Source organism: Nymphaea colorata, chromosome 6, assembly GCF_008831285.2.
Source record: "Nymphaea colorata isolate Beijing-Zhang1983 chromosome 6, ASM883128v2, whole genome shotgun sequence".
Taxonomy (NCBI): domain Eukaryota; kingdom Viridiplantae; phylum Streptophyta; class Magnoliopsida; order Nymphaeales; family Nymphaeaceae; genus Nymphaea; species Nymphaea colorata.
In genome coordinates this window covers 21,986,747-22,007,874 of record NC_045143.1, presented here as the reverse complement: position 1 = coordinate 22,007,874, position 21,128 = coordinate 21,986,747, and the positions used below count along the sequence as shown (strand labels likewise).

Here is a 21,128-nt window from a genome sequence, read left to right as displayed (position 1 = left end):
TTTTAAAGAAAAAAATATATAAAACAATTGATGTAAGCTTTACTGTTTGGGATGTCAACATATCCACCTTTTCAGATATTCACATATTCATATTTAAATTCAAATAAAGAAAAGTCATATTCTGAATATGAAATTTGATTTTACAATCCGAATCTGATTTTTATATTTATATTTGAATCTGAATCCGAATTTTGACCCAAATTTTGCCAATTTTCAAAATTTAATAGCATAAGATATTGAATATTTGTCTAAAGATGAACCGATTCGAATCCGATTGGATGCCATTTATTAAATCAGAATCTGATCCGATTTCGTAATTGGATATTAATTTTTTGTCCATATTCGATTTTTTTGGATTTGGATCGATTGGATATCAGATTGAAATTGGATATATTGGCATCCCTATTTAATGTGTCAAGGTCGAGTATGGACTTGGTTTAGTGAGTAGAGCTCGAACTCACCTCATAAAACTAGAGTCGAGTTCGAGCCCAGCAATACGTTACTCAAACAAGCTCAAGCTGGTATAACTCAATATGACCTCATGATCAACTAGATTGAGAGAGAGAGAACACAACCAAGAAATCTTTTCAATAGAAAAAGTTCATTCTTTTCCTTCAAGCATTACCCTTCGTCATGAGATCACAACCTGTAGTCACAAGCTATGTATCAGTCCTTCCATCTTGTGCCATTCCTTTACATCCAACCCTCCAGCAAGGCCGCAGCGCTACACAGCTACGAAACCGAGCAATAAGCCTCCAGCCAAGTGTCAACTTGAAAGAAGCGAAATCCACATACTCAAACTAACAGAAGTGAGTCTGCCTTCTACCTCCAATCCAGTATGCATAAAAAAAAGAAGAAGAACAAAAAACTATATACCATAATACGGCATGCAGCAATGTAACCTGGACCATGTTATCAGGCAAATTAATGCGATGATCGATCCCCATCAGATCTCATACATTGGCACCACACACTCGGAAGTATTCGAATCGTAGGACCGTATTCCCGATTCAGGGTAAGACAGCTCGAGCTGATCGAATCCAAGATAATCTTGCAAGGCCATGGTGGTCAGGCTCACCTCCTTGGGGATGGACGCATCCCTATCAAGGTACTGAACCACTTTACGCATGGTGGGTCTCCTATCAGCCACCGCCTGTGAGCACAACACTCCGAGCTTGAGCACCAACTCCGCTTCTTCCCTCACAAAGCCGCCATCGAGCCTAGCGTCCATGGCCGCCAAGATATGGCCGCTCTGCCAATTCTTGAGCACCCACTCGAACAGCAACATCTCTCCATCCCTCTCGGAGGCCAGAATCTTGTGAGGCTTATGCCCCGAAGCCACCTCCAGCAGCAGCGCGCCGTAAGAGTACACGTCGCCGCTGGCCGACGCCTTCCCCGCCCGGTACATCTCCGGAGCGATGTAGCCGATCGTGCCGACCACGTGCGTCGTTTGCGGGTCGTCGCCGTGCTCGTAGAATCTCGCAAGCCCGAAATCGCCCAACCTGCCATTCATCTCGGCGTCCAGGAGGACGTTGCTGGCCTTGACGTCCCTGTGCACCACCACCTGCTCCCACCCCTCGTGAAGATACAGCAGCCCGTTGGCGATCCCCTTGAGGATCTTGAACCTCTCTGGCCAACCCAACTCCTTGGCCTTCCGGTCATTGAACAGGTAACTATCGAGACTCCCGTTGGGCATGTAATCATACACGAGAAGCAGCTCGTCTTTTCTCCTGCACCACCCCAGCAATTGGACAAGGTTCCTGTGTCTCAATCTCCCCAAGCTCGACACCTCCGCCATGAACTCCCTCAGCCCCTGCTTTCCGTTGTCGGAGACTCTCTTCACTGCGACTTCCATGGAAGTTCCTGGCAGGACGCCTTTGTACACCTTGCCGAAACCACCTTTACCCACCAGCTCCGACTGGAATCCATGAGTGGCTTTAGAGAGCACCTTGTAAGGGAATTTCTGTGGTTGCTCCAACTCCCAACTTTCTATTTCGTTCGTATCGTTCTTCTTCCTCCTCTTGCAAAACTTGTAATAAGTAGCGGCCAACGTCGATAATAGGGCTGCGGCCATTGCAGTGGTGATGGAGGAGGCCTTTGGGCGGCCGCAGACGTGAGAGTTTTAAGGGATTCGGCTTCTCTGGTGTCTCTCTCTTGTTTAATGTCGAATTGGGAACAATGGGAAGGAAGCAAAAGTATTAAAGCCTGGTTATATGCAAAGCACATGGTGACTTAATTTTCGGAATTAGATAATGGAATCTAGATTCGCGGCCAACCAATTGACTTATGCCTTAACCAATTTACTTATGCCTTAAAATACTGTCCACTACCTTTCCAATCAGGTTCTACCTAAGACGTTATGCACTAATGTTGACCCAGGTACCAAATCAGCTTCAAACTTAAAAGAGGTATCTGTCACACAGGAAAATGATATCCCATTACAAAAATTCTGAAGCCGTCTTCCATTATCCAAAACTACATGTTTTCTGTGTCTGCACTAAAAGGGGACGACTTCAATTTCCTACTTGTTATAGACACCTCTTCTTTTACATTGGAGCAAACAATTAGAGTTCCTCCATTCCATCTGCCGTCTTGAGAAACTACAACCACACTTCATCAGCTTCAGTTGGACTTGGGCATGCAATCCCTCTTTTAACATTTTTCCAAAACATCCAACAGTAAGGTTTTGGTGTGCGAGGCTGTGCTGTCAGTTGCTTTCTTTCACACTTTTTTCGACTCATGAGCACAAATAAGGCCACCTGTTTAAGCGTCATGTACACTGTTTGAGTTGTATATTGCACCTACAAGGAACCATTCACCATGATATTTGAAAAGAATGTGAAAAAATGTTAAAAACGAGTTAGCATCTAAGACATGACAAAACACGTTTCAAGCAAAAACGTCAAAATAAACAACACACATTCTATTCAAGTTTTATTCCCCCTTTCTTTTGCATTTTTTATTTGTTTCATGTTTTTCCTTTTTTGTACTTTTTTCTCTTCTTTCATGCTTTTAAGAATTTTGTTTTTACATCTTATTTACAGTTTTTTTTTAACTTTGTTAAAATTTGTTGATAGTTTTTTAGAAAAAAAAAAAAACAACTTCCCCGTATTATACCTGAAAAAAAACTAACACTTTTATACCAAAAAATGATAGTCTGTTGCATCTCAAAGGAAAAAGCATCGGAAAACAGTGTTGCATTCGGGATCACACTTCATTGGCCTCAATGATGCACAAAATCACACTTCACCTATGCTGAACGACGTGTTTCGACCGACAACTAAAGGTATGCGATTGACATTCCAACAAAAAATTGGAGTCTCTCCGTCAGCTGACTTGAGAGTGTGCACACCAAAGCATGGTCAGTCATGCAATCACACTTCATCGCAATACAAAAAAATAAAATAATTGTTAATGCATTGTTTGTTTTTGTAAAGGTTTTCAGTAACTCATCTGGTGCATTATAAAAAAGTGTTACTAAAGGCCTCTTTACAAAATCCTTAGAAAAAGATCATTACCAACTCTGTCTTAGCCACATGGTGGCTGGTGTGAGAAAAAATTAAATATTTTGAATAAGTGCTCCTGTCAAAAAAATTTTTAACTCCACTAGTGCCTTTTACCAACTCAAGAATACGTTAGTAATTATTTAATTTATTTTTTTATTACAGCTTCCCAAATAGATGCCTGTTTTTCATTTCAGTATTTTGGGGAAAGAGTCCCCCATTAGGAAAAAAAAAATAACGATCCACCATGGCGGGTGGGCATCTGGCCGGGTCGGGCCGGGTCGGCTCATCGGGCCTGAAGCCCGGGCCCGGCCCCAGCCCTCAGGCCCGGCCCGCCGCGAAGAGGGAGACGAGACAGGAAGGGAGAGCAAGAGAGGGGGAGTGGACAGGGAGGAGCAGACAGGGAGAGGGAACCAGAGAGGAGAGGGATAGGGAGATGGAAGGGAGGGGGAGCGAGCAGGGGACGGAGGCGGAGAGGGAGAGGGAGCAGAGATGGAGATAGGAAGGGAGAGGGAGAGGGGGAGCGGAGAGGGAGGGGAGCGAGCCGGGGACGGAGGCGGAGAGGGAGAGGGAGCAGAGAGGGAGAGGGGGAGCGGAGAGGGAGGGGAGCGAGCGGGGGGACGGAGGCAGAGAGGGAGAGGGAGCAGAGAGGGAGATGGAGAAGGGGGAGAGAGAGACGGGAAGATAGAGGGAGGGGAGCGAGCGCCGGAGGCCACCCGACCACCCGAGGGCGGGAGTCGGGCCGGGCCGCCCTATCGGGCCTGAGCCCGGCCCGGGAGGAACGGTTCCACTCACTAGCGCCCTGTACACATGGAAAAAGAAAAAGGAGGCCTCAGCGACTTCTTTTAACCTGGCTACCGTCAAAGTGAATGTTCGCCAGCACATATTGACATCATTGCAATTGATTGGTTTGGCACAACCGGTAGTCTAAAAGCAAGTCTCGGGTCAGTTGAGCAACACAAACATTCAACCCTATTCCGCCAGCCTTGAATTTTGTTCCTTGTTTTTTTCTTTTGAGAGCGAATCCCTCTTTTCTGTTTGCAAACTTTTCAATGCTGCTTCCTTCTGTAAGAAGTGTTCAAAAAAAAAAAACAAAATATAAGACGTGGCAAGTTTTTTTTCAACTTGTGGATCACTAAAGCATTACAGAAAAAAAGAGACGTCTTGGCTTGCTTCTCAAAGTGTTATTTCACTAGGACAAAAGTGTAATATAGGACCAATTAGGGAACCGTTCCTAAGTCTAGCCAAACCCTTAAAAAGCACACACTTTTTACACGCCTGATCTCCCTAGCACTCCTCCATTACCTTGGTCAACCCTACTCATCGTGGAGATCCTCCGACCCTAAAGACAATACCGGTGGTAATGATGGTAAATGCGATAATGGTGGTATTCATAAGGAAGCACCATCTGGCCAAGATAATGGCGGTAGTAATAAACAAACAACAGCCGGCCAAGCAGTTACTAAGATTATCGACAACACAACAAATAAAGATGCAGTTGTCAAACAGGGAGGCACATCAATTAAGGAAATAATAATTGTAAATTAAATATTGTTTCCTCTTATAAAGATCAAAACAATCTCTGTAATTCAGGAAATGATTTTGATGGTGCTTGTAATTCTATTACAAATAAAAGGGAGGTCCAGGCCTATCGTAATCAAGAACAGTAGTTGTCCTTTCCGTGGACTTAGGTGTGAGTTTACACCGAACCACGTTATACCATGTGTTCATTTTCTTGAATCTCTTTTTTGTTCATGGGATCACAGCCGGATAACCACATGGCGCAGAACAATCCTTCTCAAAGCTCAGCATCTGCTCCAAACAAATATCCTTACCTGTATAATCTGAATGAATGTAGCTAACTTCGTGCCAATCAAGCTCAATCAAAATAATTTTCTGCTATGGCAAATGCAGATGAAGGGGCTAATTGAGAGCCATGACTGGTTTTCTAGATGGAGAATATCAGTCATCACCTATGCAGTCACACAACTTAATCCTGACTATCTCGCCTGGCGGAAGTCAGATCGACTACATAGAAGATGGATCACTAGAACTCTTGTTGAGGAGATCTTGGGTATTGTCATTGGACAAAAGACCACCATGGAGGTGTGGACCACATTAACTCTGCATTTTGCTGATAAGTCTAAGGAACGAGAAATGTTTCTTATGCAAAAATTTCAAATGCATAAGAAAGAAAACTCATTCATTGTTTTAAAAAAAAATTGAAAAAAAAAAAATTGATGGGCTCGCTGCCATTGGAAAGTCTGTTGCAGACGAGACTAAAGTTTTTTGGCTTCTCACTGGTCTCGAAAGAGATTATGAATCCTTCCGAACAACCATACTGACAACCATGTTGAAACCAATAACACCCTCATATCTTGAGGTAGTCGCACTTCTTCAAAATCATGAAACTATGAGGACATATTTATTTTTGGCATCTCTTGCTGGAGTGATGGAAGTAGAGCTACTGATGAAGGAAGCCTCCTCTTGCATTGCCTACGAGCAATGCAAGATATCGATAGGCTTGGAGGCATCATTAAAGTAATTTGTAACAACGGAAGTTTCATTAGCCGCTGCTGCAAGTGCTTGAGAAACGATTCTGTACAGCAGATTTTGGGTGACTCCGTTAGTCGAGTGCAAAACGAGCTGGTTTTTATTAGAGATGACCCAGCACCTGAGGTGCTTCATTTGCTTAAGAGGGTGGACAAACCATTGCCAGCAAAGTTTGACATCAGCCTCCTCCTCATTAGAGGCCGTATGAGGATATTTTGTAAAGTTTAAGATCGCTCTGATCCCATTTTTTGTTGTATATACTCTCCTCATTGTTTGTTAATAAATTCAGGGGCTAACCCCAGCATCAGTTCTCCAAAAGAAGGAAATTCCCTTAGAACCCAATTTGCTTTTATTAGTCACCACCAAATAAATCAAAGGAACAAAGAAGACAAAAATCAAAACTTTAATTCCAAAGGATGTGGCTTTGTGCAAGCTAGTTAAGATGGTTCATGAAACTAGACAACAAAAATAAAGATGGTAATCAGAACCATCAGCTCAGGAAAAGGGCACTATATGCCAAATATACAACAACAAGAACCATAATGCTCTCAATTGCCGGCACAGGTTTAATCAAGCATTTCAGTCGCAACATGTCCCACAAGCATTAGCTGTCAGAAAACAACTGGTAGTTAGGATCAACAATGGTTTCCCAACACTAGTGCTTCTACTCATGTAACATCTAACACAAGTAATATAAATTCTCTATCAAAATATTAGGGGACAAATAAAATAATGGTTGGAAATGGAGAAAAATTATATATTACTCATTGGAAAGACTATTATAGCAAATGAACGATAAAAACTTATTCTTGAGAATCTTTTAATCATTTCCAAGATCAAGAAAAATCTTATTTCAGTCAGTCAATTAACATTTAATCTTTTATGTTTTTGAGTTTTAAACTAATAAGACAACAAAAAAAAGTGGTAATTACGGTCTTAGAAATAAAAAGACTATTCGTGTGACAGGTTCTAGCTCCTTCAACACTCCTCGTCCTCATATTCTACGTCAGGGGCGGAGGGAGGGGGTGGGTGCCAAAAAAAAAAAAAAAAAAAAAAAATTTATATTGATAAACTCAATTTTTTTTAGTTTGATTCCACCCACGGATCATCTTGGCCCGACCCGCTTTCACAACACTCTGTCGCTCGCTCCCTCCTTCTCTGGGCCCGCCCGACCCTTTTTCCCTCTTTCGTCCCTTTCTCTCTCGCTCACTCCCTCTTTGCCCTACCCTCCCCTCTCTCTCTCGCTCCCCTCCTCTCTGGACCACTCACTCTCGCTTATTCCCTCTCTGCACTACCCTACCCTCCCCTTTCTCTCTCGCTGGCCCCCCTCCTCTTTGGCCCACAAGTGTTTCGCCCCTTTCTCTCTCGCTCACTCCCTCTCTGCCCTACCCTCCCCTCTCTCCGGCGGCCTGGCCCACAAGCCACAACCATTTCTTTTGCTCCCTTCCTCTCTGGCCCACAAGCCACAACCCTCTCTCTCGCTGGCTCCCTCCCTCCCCTGGCCCACAATCCAGCAGAGCAGGACCTTCGACTCTCTGATTCATCACGTAAGTAAATCACATATTATCTGATGGTGGGATTTGGACCTCTGAGGTTTGAAGGTACTTGGTTCTCTCTCTCTTTATCTCTTTCTCTTCATATATATATATATATATATATATATATATATATATATATATAGAGAGAGAGAGAGAGAGAGAGAGAGAGAGAGAGAGTTTTGCTATCACTTGAATCTGTTTTTTGTTTTCTTGGCAGTACTTGATAATATACATTTCATTCTGTCTAAAATTCAACTTTTTGCTACATTGGGTTCTATTCATCTTCCCACAATTGTTTTGGAATATATTGCTCAATATGCTACACATTTGCCTTCGCAATTAGAATATACTTTCCTGTCATTGATGGCCTATCCTGCATGCAGTTCGAACATCTAACCCGATGATGCCTGAATTATGACCTCCATTCAAGAGTGTCTTTTTACTGCTTTGCATAGACATGTGATCTACATTCCAAAAACTGATAAATCAACAAATACATATTTTTTTTATGTCTGTAAGTCTTTATGTAGTTTTTAACATGGTAAAACATTCTTTATCATTCATTTTAAATGGCGGAAAACATACTTTAATATTTTTCAATTTCTCCTTCTCGGTTTCAGGCTATCTATTGTGACTGGTGCTTTTGGAATTCTAGGGGCCTTATATTGCTCTCCTTATATTGATTTTGATGGTGGGTGTTATACTTGCTCATCAGGGAAGGCCTTTTCAATTGGACATTCTAGGTAAAACATTTCCTTGTTATGCTTTGACATTTCTAGCTATTTATGTTAGTGCGACTTCTCCATTTCTCGCAGAAATAGGTTCTTCATCCTTTTTACATTTTGTCACTTTTATTTTAGTCTTCTTATGTTTTACCTAATTATGTCAATCGAATGTTTAAAATCTCTCCTCGTTTAGACATAGACCACAGTTATAAAACTATTTATATCTCTGCATTGTGACTTTGATCTCACAATAGTTGTTCTTTTGCAGAGGAACTAAGGGCAGTCAAGAATGTCACAGTGACTGAAAGAAAAGGCCAATTAGAATCAGGTGATCTTTACTTGATAATGTATAATATAATTCGTAATATTTTAGGGTTAATTGAAATTATATGGTATTAGGTACGTTAATATATAGATCCCTAGCTTGGCTAGGCTTCTTATTGTGCTATGTCTTACAACATTTATTTCTGTTGCAGAGAACTTGAATTTTACAGAGACAAGTCCAGACATGACAAGGACATGTGATAATCCACAATTAAGAAAATAATCTACTTTGGCAATAGGAAAATTCTTCATAAGTAAGAAAATCATTTGTTGTTCATAATAAAGATGCATGCAGCTGGAAAAACTAGTTTTTGCTTGCATCATAAGTATCTACACCAAATTCTCACAACAATTTTAGTTCATCAAATAACGGCTGGAAATAAATGTCAATCTTTACTCCTAGAGAAATTGGCTTAGAAATTAACAAAAACAAATTCATGTATGGTTGCTTCATACAAATCCATGGTAGAAACTATATATAATATTGATGACAGGTCATATATTGTATGATGTATTCAAATACAAAATGAGTTGAAACCATCACTTGCCAAATTCAGTCTGATATTGCGACTATCTAATACAAAAAATGGATGCAATTCATCAAAAGATCTCCATTCAAACGAATCAGCATAATGTCTTAGTAGACCATCTTTAATTCATCCTTCATGTCATCTTATTTCTAAAGCGATTGTTGAAGAAAAATACATTATCTGTAGCCTTGGTATTAATGAAAGGTGGCACACATTCTTGACAGCCGAGCTCTGTTTTGATTTTCTTGTTTTGTATCTTCTCTCCATCTAGAGGCACCACATGCGTCACTTTGATATTTAACACTAGATTTTTCCAAAATGACATACAATTTTGAGGACATGCCTCCATCTTTTCACAAGTCATTCCTTATGATCAAACAAATTTTTTTTTTTGTTTTATGAAATGAATTTGGCATTTACTTCAATGGGTTAATCTCATAATTGATACACTTAGGGCACTGGCATTGGCCTACAAATGAACTTATGGAGAGAGCTCTAGTTGGTAGATTTAATATAAAGGTCTGATTAGTGGACAAGTAATCAATCACCCACTATTTCCATTGGCCATTCCCTGCATTGAATGCAGGAAACAGAAGTCAGAAAGGAAAAAGCATTTATTTAAGAAAACTGTCACTTTACCAAATAAGTAAAACCATTGCAAATGGGCCCATGAAAGGAATTTTAATTTAAATTCCTTTTACTGCTTTTAAGACCAGATTTTGGGTACCATAGCTTCGGATATGAACTATTTCCCTTTATGTAAAGTATCACCTCAAGGGATTACAAAAGAAGGGAAAAGAGAAATTTTCTTGTAACATCTCATGTGAATTTTTAAAAAGAAATTTTAATTACAGAATGAACCATAAAAGATATTAACTAAACTTTTGGTGATTTTTACCTAAAAATATGTAACAAAGATGAAAACACAAGACCAGTAATAGTACAAAAAGAAGACATGCACGAGGAGTACGCATGGTCAGAATAACAAAGAACTTGTGTATGACAAGGAGATAGCACACATGCATGTATACAAATTGGTAGCAAACTGAGAGACTTCAATACTAACTAAACAAAAGAAAATAACTGAAAAGCAACCGAACAAGAAAATAATCATCAAAGAAACAAAAGTGTGAATGTCAAAGATCTTATCAGAAACAACAAGATTTGTCAAGGGCAATAACTTCCAAGGAAGAGACGAATCTAGAGAGAAGGTCCACTTATAACAGAATGAACTTTTTCAAGCTTCGTCCTTGTAGAGTCTAGTCTCTATCAGCAGACGACCTGTAACAGAAGTGGGCTTTGGGCTATAATAGAAATGCTTACATTAAAGATATTAAAAGAAGAGGGAGAGAGAGAGAGAGAGAGAGTAAGTCTGGTCTCTATCAGCAGACGACCTGTAACAGAAGTGGACTTTGGGTCATAAGAGAAATGCTTACATTAAAGATATCAAAAGAGGAGGGAGAGGGAGAGAGAGAAAGAGTATTTGGTTTTTTCCACAGTAAAGTTTTTTAATGAATGCATCAAGTTTATCCCTGCATACCTTCACAATATAGGATTGCCCAAACAATAGATGGAGGCGCTATGACTTGATTAAGGGTCCCAATTGGCACGCATTTGTTTCCATGCTTATCAGCAGGTAAGCCTTTTGATAGCCAAGCACTCTATCTGGTACTTACATGGACCAATTTTTCAATACCTACAAAGAATCAGGTATACAACTCTTTCGTCTAAGCTTGAAAATTCAATTTAATATTTCTTAATAGCTGCTTGAAATCATCTTTTAAAAACTTCGGTAACAACTAAAACAAAAAGGATCGTCCTGACAAGGACCATGCCCATTGCTGAAAGGATCTCCTTGCCGACCAACAGTAGCATTCCATAGTAATCATTAGAAATACTATTGAAATCTTGTCAAACTTCATGTAACACTAGTTTCTCTCCTCAAAGTTGTTGAATGAACCACTTCATGAACTAATGGGAAATACTGATGAATGCTTTTCCCTAAGATAAAACCAGCATGATAGCAAAAATAATCCTATTGGGAACCTCTTTCATCTGAAAAAATCATGATTCTGGAATTCATATAGTTCCCTAGAGAGCAGAAACTTTGTTGGCAGTAACATAAGGCTTGTAGATAATAGAAATTTTGAAGCCCACGAACACATAATCTTTGGTGCAGATAACGCCACTTGAGGCATGAACATTGAGAGTTACTGATTGGTAGCAGTAATGAACATTTCAAAAAAAAAAAGGTCACATGGGTCATGCTGCCAATCCAAGGAGTCTGCCCCATTGAGTCTCGACATAAGTTTATCAGCAATATATATATATATATATATATATATATATATAGTGCTATGTTTCTTTCAAAAATGAATGAAAACTAAATAAAAGCAAAAACTCTAAAAATACCTTAGGGCCCGTTTGATGCACAGGAAGAATTTAACGTGGTAAATTTATCATGGTAAATTTTTCTGAAAAAATTTACATGATGAAATTTCTCCCTCTTCCAATCTGAGGCCCTGTTTGATGACAGGGTAGAATTTAACGTGGTAAAATTAACCCTGTTTGATGCACAAGGTACAAAATTTGAGAGATTTTTTTTTAAAACTGTTAGTAGTAGTTGTTTTTCTTTTCCTTCTCCTCCTCAATTTCCTCTTTGTTTATATAACCCGTGCAGACAAGCATGGTCTATTTTTTTGGTCATCTAAAACCAAATTCTAGACACACAACCAATGGAATGGCCTATTTATTTACCAACGAATTGAGGTTGCAATCAAGCATGAAAACCCAGTTGAGTGCAAAAAAGTGACTTTCAACTTCCAGCGCTTTAATTCAGTTCAACAAGCAGTAACTTGCAAAATCCTTCACATGATATAACATTAGCCAAACCAAATATAATTGCAAAAGTAACAGCTAAATGTGATCCATAAAGCATTTTACCATATCTATATGCCAATGAATCATATGAAGAGAGGCACTGCCATGACAAAGTTTTTTGTTTCTGATGTGAAGATTTTCACGTGACAAAAATGTATTAAACCAAAGCACACCATTACTCAAAACGCAGCTATTTGCTAACAGGCAACCGTTACTAGTTGGCTACCTAAGGTGCAACAACATGAAAGCAGAGAATACAGCAAACACTAACATAATATGAAATTGGTACTGCAGTTTACAGGAAGGTCAATCAAATTTCTGTTTACGAAGGTCAATCAAATTGCAGTTTACTTGAAACCTGTTGAACATCAGAGAGAAAAAATTGCCTTTACTTCACTGTATACATTCAAGTGCTAAAGAACATCAGAATCAGCAGAAGATTGTCCACTCTCTAGAAGCAAAAGGCAATTTTTCAGGACGCCGAAGAACTGATGTCTCTCTGGTCCCAACAAACCAACAAGCTTTTCGTCCAGTGCACTGTCACTAACCCAGGAAATTAAGGAAATTAAGTAATTCACCAACAAGCTTTTCGTCCAGTGCACTGTCACTAACCCAGGAACTGATGTCTCTCTGTGTCTTTCTTGAATGCAAAGCCGAGAACCGCAATTTTTTTACCAGCAGCAGTGTTGAACATGGACGAAACTACCAGTTAACGAACCGACTCTTCTGGTAGTCATTGATCTTGATGACCTGCTTTATCTGCTCCTGTGGCTTCACAAAGTGCAGACATTGCATTCGGAGGAGATCCTCTGTGCCAAGAAGGGAAAAACCGAATTAGCCTGGGTCGAAATGCATTCAACTTGACTCTCATTTTTCAGCTCCAAATCTGTGAACGACGTCGTGAAAACACCAGATCTGACTACATATTATGAAACTAATTGATGAATTGATCTAAACAAATATGCACGCTTCAAGGAAAAAAACAGGACATCCAGAATCGCAGGGATTCAAAAAAGAACCTGTAATAGATAGTTTTCATATTGTTCTGCAAATTCTCAGCATTGAAGATAGGCACATCAATGTTACCATTCTTCAATTTCTTCTTGGAAGCACCCAATTCATCTCCAATCGCCATATTTCTTCCAAAATAATTAAGTTACTGAATTACACAAAATTCCTGCTAATTGATCCAGAAAACGAAGATCCCCAAAAACAAAAACTCATCGCCATCAGCCTCTGTCCAAAACGAAGCAGATTCTGGGGAAGTTTCCGAGTTGGACTGAACATCCATTAACTACTCAAGAGTCTTGACACTCACATCTCCAAGAGAGAAGACGAACCCATGAATTGATCCATTGACAAAACCAGTCAGTGTTAAAACGGAACATGAGGGAAGCGGCAGCGATGAAGGAGGGGAAGTAGACGAAACCCGAGGGGAGCGGCGAGGGTTGAGCAGCGACGGCAGAGCGGCGACGGTGAGGGTGGCGACGGCGGAGCGGCGGCGGTGAGAGCGGCGATGGCAGAGCGGTGACGGTGAGCAGGCAGCTATTCTCCAATGTGAGGGAGATCGTCGACTGCGGAGGAAGACGCGCGGGTGAAATGCCTTCAGAAGGAAAATGTCGAGCGGGTGAAATTTCACCCGCTCGAAAGTCCGAGCTGTGAGCTCAGACTTTTGAGCGGGTGAAATTTCACCTACTCACTTTATCGTAAACGGGGTGAAATTTCACCCCGTTTGATGGTTTTTGCGTCGGGCAGGTGAAATTTCACCCGCCCGTACATATTTCAACCCCTCCACCAAATTTTTCTGGGCAATCAAACGGGCCCTTAAGATAACGACAATGTAGCTAATCCCAATAGCAGAACTACAGAGTGAAGAACATTAGCCTTGCCACTATTTAATTTTCCACACGTGCTATGTCAATTGCTCTTTTGATATATTTTCTCCATATTGTTCAACTATTGATTTGATCCATAACAATACGTCTTGTAATTGAGAAGTAAAGGTCATGCCCAAAGCACAACCCCTCTGTCAAAAGCATGAGCTTTCCAGCTTTTCCAGCAAATGACTTGGAAATCCTTTACTAATGGAGTAGCATAGAGAAGAATTGAACAAATTAAAGTTTTTAAGCATGTGAATAAATCGAAGTGCTGGTAATGTATTGAATGAACAGGAGGCTCAATATGTGAAAACATTCTAGAACGGCAATGAGCATTAATGTAAAAAATATTGAAGATTCTGGAGATAAAAAGTGTTAGTTGAGTACGCATGACTCTTAGTTCTATAACAGGTTCTGTACCACAGATTAGGCAAAGAGAGATGTGTACCTCAGGTGTAAAATTTCAACTTGTTGATCACAAATCAACCCTTGTTTTCATTAAACATTATACATGTGGAGAAAAGGGAAGTTCAGATAGGAAACTAACACCATAGTAATTACCATATAAGGTGAATCGGGGTGAGCGATTGAGATAAGATGTCCCAAACAGTTAATTACCATTTGAGTCTTGAGACATCGCCGACGATTCTAAGACACCCTTGTGCCATACACCTTCATTTCATGTTCTTCTGAAACTCATGTTTCTACTTCAATCAGAACGGATGAATGGATATTATATTAGTGTTATCAAAATTGACTTCAATCGGATGATTCGAATAAAATCGATCGCCCGACTTAAAAGTAACTATTTTCCCAATATTTAAAATACTTTTTGTTTTAATATGGTTTTTCATTTTTTCTCTCATAACAATACCAACGTTGACTTCTCCACTTGTAGAGGAAGCATCGCAATAGTTTCCTACTTACCGGTGTTTGATCGGTTCATATACTTGCGATGATATGTCATGAGAAGGCCCATTCCTGATCATATGCGGATACGTTTTTCATATGTTTTAGTATAGTTTTTCATTTTTTCTCTAATAATAATAATAATAACAACTAATTTTAGGCTATTAACAATCCATTTGACTGAATCCAGAAAATTGGCAGCTTCACCGATTCGATTCATGGATCAATTTCAACAGAGCACTAATTTTAATTTATCTATAAGTAAATTCTTAAATAATAAAGTTTCAAAACGGAAACATAATGGTTTACATCACATGTAAAACGATGTGAACAACCATATAATTTTTACATTGATATGAGACCTGATCATATGCGTATTAGAATCCAATATTTGTAGCAACGATTATAAATAAAACATTGGATTGGATGGAAGCACTTAATTAGCATACATTTGAACTGGATGAAGGGAAAATAAAGTCCGAGGGTGTAAGGGGCCAGCATGTCAAAGACTCCATAAAAGTAGCCGGTAGCTGCTAAGTGGATTTCAGATCATGAAATCCGATTTCGTATTCTAATTCAGATTATGACTTTTTTTTTTTTTCCATTTGTATTTAAATCCAAATTCAAATACAAACATGCGAATATCCAAAAAAGTAAACAAAATCATATCTATGATCCATTGACATCTCCACTAACAGCCAACAGTGTGTGACAGCAGCCTAGTGGATTCTGACAATGTCACAGAAATGTTCAGTGGGGCACATTGCAAGCTGGAGCATTGCTTTTGGGGATTCTAGAAGAAGAGGCCTATTGAACAATTCAAAGAGAAAGTCTGATTCAAGATTTAGTAAACATTAATTTCAACTGGTCAGTCAACTTGCGCTAGCTATTAAGCACTACCCATTAGGATACTAGGAATTGGGAGTAGTTATTGTTCCGGTGGTGGGTGATCAGCTGCGAAATCTGGTTATAAAAAGAGAAGGGCCCTAAAGGTGTTGCAGGCATATATAGGGAACAAGAGTGGAGTATTGAATTTTTCGTTGCAGGGGGTCGAACTTTAGTTTTAAAATTTTAACAAGAACCAAAATATAAATTTTCAAATTTTGTATATAGGTGAAACTAAAAATTTTAATACATACATACATACATATATATATATATATATATATATATAAACTTTTGATTTTTATAAAAAACTGAAGGTGGGGCCAATGCCCCTGCTGGCCCTCCCTGATCAGGAAGAACGGGATTTGATAAAAAAAGATAAAGAAATTTTGATGTGTTGTTCTGCTCAGATGTGTGCCCATATGTTCAGTAGTTGATGCCATTATTTTATATCGAATCCCAGCCGCTTGTTCTAATTGAGCTAGCATTACCTCACATCGATGACAAAAGCATTACGACGTAAAGCATAAACGGCTACCTACTAGTCGTCAAATGACAGATTTAATTGCTACTTATATAATTTTTCAAAGTGGTTTAGCATTGTAATTTTAATTGCTAGCAAGCAGGTGAAGGAAATTCTTTTGGGTATAGTTTAGTCCTTGGAATTTTGGAACTGGAATGAAGTTCCCATAAACTTCGGATTATAGGAATCGGTGGCTTGATGGGAACTTTTCTCCCACATTCCATTTTCCCATCGTGTAATATGGAATGGGATTTTCATTCCAGGTAATCCTTTCTCCTATTTGATGGAATGAGAATCTGTTGACGGAAACAACCAATGGATCTCCTTCTCGATGCTCTTAACGGCCAATTTTCAATGCTGAGATTTTCGTCCCACCCTTCGGACGGGCATTCTGGAAACATATTGCCAGAATGAGATGCAATGAACAAAAAATCCATCCTTTGTTTGATGGATCCGGAACCAAATTCAAATTTTTGAATAATTTGGATTGTTCATCTACATAAAATCAAGGACCAGCAAACGAGCCCTTAAGATATACTAGTTAAGGAAAAGGAAACAATATACGGAAACGTTTAATTTTTTTTGGGCAAATTTATCACAAGTGAACATTCAACATTTAATGCCCAATAAATACATATATGTACGTTTCAGCTTTGGACATATATTATTTTGATAATTTCGCATGACAAATTAATAGTTTTTTTCAGCAGCATGCAGTTATTTTGGAATCTCTATAAACAGTTTGAATGCCTATTGATTAAGTTTTTTTAAAATTGAGCAGAGATTTGTAATTTGATTAAATGTTAGGTGTCATGTTGTAATTTTTTCTAAAGGGTAAACATATGTTGGGTGTACTGTACTGTCTCCGTAATTTATGATGCTCCGCGCTTGTTTTTGCCGATAGAGACATCAAATGTTGTTTGTTCTTTGTCACATAGTTCGCAGGAGGAACGTCTATGGATGCTCTTCATCAAGTTTTCTGTTGTCTGAACTTTGTTGGTGTTGTCCACGCAGATTGAAAGTGGAAGCCCAACTCCAGTTCAAGAATTTAAATGAACATTATATTTTCAAAATTCAGGAGCAGAAGTCCTTAAATCTCAATGTAATTTTTCCGAATCTATGCTGTCATACGTATGGCCCATTATCCCGTGTTCACTTTCTATCTTATAACTCTTTTGAGAATTGATTCTAGTTGGACTCTCCTGCACTGCATTAATTGCAGAGTTTTTTAAGGGACGCCTCAAAATAATAACACATCATCGGGACACCAGTGAAACCTCCTTGAGAACCCATGGGGCAACACCGATGTATAACAAGTCCGAACCAACTCATGCTCGACTCAAACTAAGCTCGACTTCCGCTTAAAACCTAAGTTACACATGCTGGACTCATTTAAAAACTCATCTCAACTCATGTGTTCCTTAATCTTCAATAGTATGTTGATAACTCTTGACTAATTCTAATACCTTTCTTGTGGTCTTCATTTTGAATAAAGAAAAACAGAATCAAGCTCGCCTCATAAAGCTTGACTCAAGTTGAGCCGAGCAATATGTGACTCGCACTGAACTCTAGCTGGCTGAGATCAGGTTTCTTATTATACATTTCTACCCATAGGACCTCATAATCAACTAGGTTGAGAGAGAGAGAGTCAGTGCACAATAAAAAAACATTTCAATAAATAAAAAATGTCATTTCTTTCCTTCAAAAATAACCCATGTCATGAGCTTACAACCTGTAATCACATTGTGGAAGGATTTAAAATTGCACAAGTAATGAATCAGTCCCTCAGTCCCTCCATCTTGTGCCATTCCTTTACATCCAAACTAGCTGCGAGGCTGCAGCACTACACAACTTCCAAACCCATCAATAAGCCTCCAGGCAAAGCGTCGAATTGAAAGAATCTAAATCCATATACTCAAATTAACAAAAGTGAATCTGCTGACTACCTTTAATCCTGTATACATCAAAAAAATAAACAAAATTATATGTGATAACACGGCATGCAGCAATTTAATCTGGACTGTAATATGAGCACAAGTTAAAATGACGGTCGATCCCCATCAGATCTCATACATAGGTACCCAATGCTCGGAAGTATTATTCGAGTCATAGGAGAGTACCCCCGATTCAGGATAAGACAGCACGAGTTGATCGAATCCAAGATCATCATGCAAGGCCATGGCGTTTAGGCTGACCTCCTTGGGGAGGGACGCATCCCCATCAAGGTACTGAACCACTTGACGCATGGTGGGTCTCCTTTCAGCCACCGCCTGTGAGCACAACACTCCGAGCTTGAGCACCAACTCGGCTTCTTCCCTCACAAAGCCGCCCTCGAGCCTCGCGTCCATGGCGCTCAAGATCTGGCCTCTCTGCCAATTCTTGAGCACCCACTCTACCAGCAACATCTCTCCTTCCCGATCTGCCGCCAGCATCTCGTAGGGCTTCTTCCCTGAGGCCACCTCCAGAAGCAGCGCGCCGTAAGAGTACACATCGGCGCTGGCCGTTGCCTTCCCCGACCGGGACATCTCCGGAGCGATGTAGCCGAGCGTGCCGACCACGCGCGTCGTCTGCGGGTTGTCGCCGTGCTCGTAGAACCTCGCAAGCCCGAAATCACCCAACCTGCCGTTCATCTCAGCGTCCAGAAGGACGTTGCTGGCCTTGACGTCCCTGTGCACCACCACCTGCTCCCACCCCTCGTGAAGATACAGCAGCCCATTGGCGATCCCCTTGAGGATCTTGAACCTCTCTTCCCACCCCAAGTCCTTGGCCTTGCGATCATTGAACAGGAAGCTATCGAGACTCCCGTTGGGCATGTAATCATACACGAGAAGCAGCTCGTCTTTTCTCCTGCACCACCCCTGCAACTGGACAAGGTTCCTGTGTCTCAATCTCCCCAAGCTCGACACCTCCGCCATGAACTCCCTCAGCCCCTGCTTTCCGTCGTCGGAAACTCTCTTCACTGCAATCTCCATGGAAGTTCCCGGCAGAACGCCTTTGTACACCTTGCCGAAACCACCTTTGCCCAGCAGCTCCGACTTGCTGAATCTATGGGTGGCTTTAGAGAGTAGCTTGTAAGGGAAGTTCCGCGGTTGCTCCAATTCCCAACCTTCCATTTCGTTTGATTCGTTCTTCTTCCTCCTCTTGCAAAACATGTAACAGGCAGCGGACACCACGGACACTAGGACTGCTGCAGTGGCGATGGAGCAGGCCATGATTTTTATATGCCGCTTCGATGACCGCTGGCGTTGGAATATTTCAAGGGATTGGGCTTCTCCATTGATCCTGAAGCTCCAGCCAAGGATGCATTGGCGACCATAAGCGTTTCCGGCCCCTCCAGAAGAGAAACCGACGTACATGAAATCCTTGAATACAGAGGAGAGATTCAAGGTGGTAGAGAGAAGGGGTTTCTCGGGTTTGTTATGATATGCAAGGGGGGATACGCTGACGTTCAGTTGCTGGAGATCGCTTCGGTAGTCTATCCAAGCGACAGCAAAGTAAGAACCAGGAGAAGTAGACGAAAGGAAAGACGAGCTGTTTATGTGGATTCGGACGAGGTTTCCGGCGGTGGCAACGGAGGATGAATTTACAGCCGCTGCTCCAAAATGAACGGCAAAGATGTGGTTGGTGGAACTAATGTCGACGTTCGAGCTGTTGAAGAGGCCAAGGTAATCCGTGCTGCCGAGTATGGCGGGGGTAGGAGAGAGGGCGAAGGCGAATCCCCCGTCCCCTGCTGTTGAGCCCGTCGAATTGATGACGAAGGCAAAAAGGGTGCTGAACGAAAGAACCTCGCCACTAGCATCGTCATCAGCAGCAGAAGCAGAAGAAAACGATTCGTTTCTGACTTGGAACCGTGAAGGGTAGAAGGCATGACTTGGCATCGAACTGTTGGTGTCGACGTTTAGGCACAGTGAGCCCTCGGAGGTAACAGTTGCAGATCCATCCATGGTGAGTTCCTTTAGCTGGAAGCCATTGAAAATGAATCTGTCAGAGGCTGAAACTGCATTTTCGGCAAGGACCAGAATCAGCAGCAGGAGGTGGAGAAGGTTCATCGAGGCAGACGACTATCTCTTTGTCTCTCTCTTCTTTAATGTCGACCTGCGAACAACGTTGGGAATGAGGAAAAAGTATTAAAGAAGGGCTTCGGCCTTCGGCCATGGAACTCGGTAAGGTTCGGTGGCGGAGGAGAAGTCAAGTGGACGAAGAAACAATACTGTTGCTTCCTCTGCAAGTGGGGGGAAATGGAAGACCCCAGCAATTCAACTTTCTCAACGGGTTAATCGCCATGCCTTTTTTGTGGGCTTCTTTTTTTAACTTTGGTCCTTCTTTAATTCGCATATTTAAGAAATAATGCTGTGGCATTGGACATTAATAATGCCCTCTATCAAGGTTTAAAGAGTTAGTAATGTTAACCTTCATGTCCACGTAAAAACATGGTTTTCATCATTTTGTAGAAGATATATAAGTTGGACAGCAAACAAAAAGAGATATGAATAATAAAAGAAATGTAAAGTTGATGCTTATTCTTGGTCAAGAACTTGACACTTTACATTTGTTTCTAAAAATTCAGTGAAGCTTGTGCCAGAATTAGTTGGCCGGGGGAGGGAGTGTACAGGGCATGAATAAGTGGAAATAGTCGGAAAATTTTAGCTAAGAGGCACTAATTCATGTTATTATTGCAATGAATTGGGTGCTTAGATACAATAAAATTTTTATAAAGGTTTACACAAACTGGGGTGGGCAGCTGCCCACACCAGTCCCATGTTAGCTTCGCTACTGGTATGACCTACGTGCCTTATAATCAATGAAGTCAGTCATGGGGAACTAATTTTTTTTTTTTCTGGTTTTGGAAAAAAAAAAATGACTTCACATCCAAAATAGAAG

The 21,128-nt window shown here is 40.6% G+C and overlaps 1 protein-coding gene across 1 annotated transcript; it reads right to left on the bottom strand.

Annotated features, from left to right (window-relative positions):
- Positions 1 to 636: 636 nt before the first annotated feature.
- Positions 637 to 20,523, bottom strand: LOC116255693 (L-type lectin-domain containing receptor kinase SIT2-like). The gene is made up of 2 exons (XM_031631600.2): positions 18,443 to 20,523; positions 637 to 1,078 (listed from the first exon to the last, which is right to left on the bottom strand). The coding sequence occupies exons 1-2, from the start codon at positions 20,294 to 20,296 to the stop codon at positions 947 to 949; spliced, it is 1,986 nt and encodes a 661-aa protein (XP_031487460.2). The 5' UTR covers positions 20,297 to 20,523; the 3' UTR covers positions 637 to 946.
- Between the last annotated feature and the right edge of the window lie 605 nt (positions 20,524 to 21,128).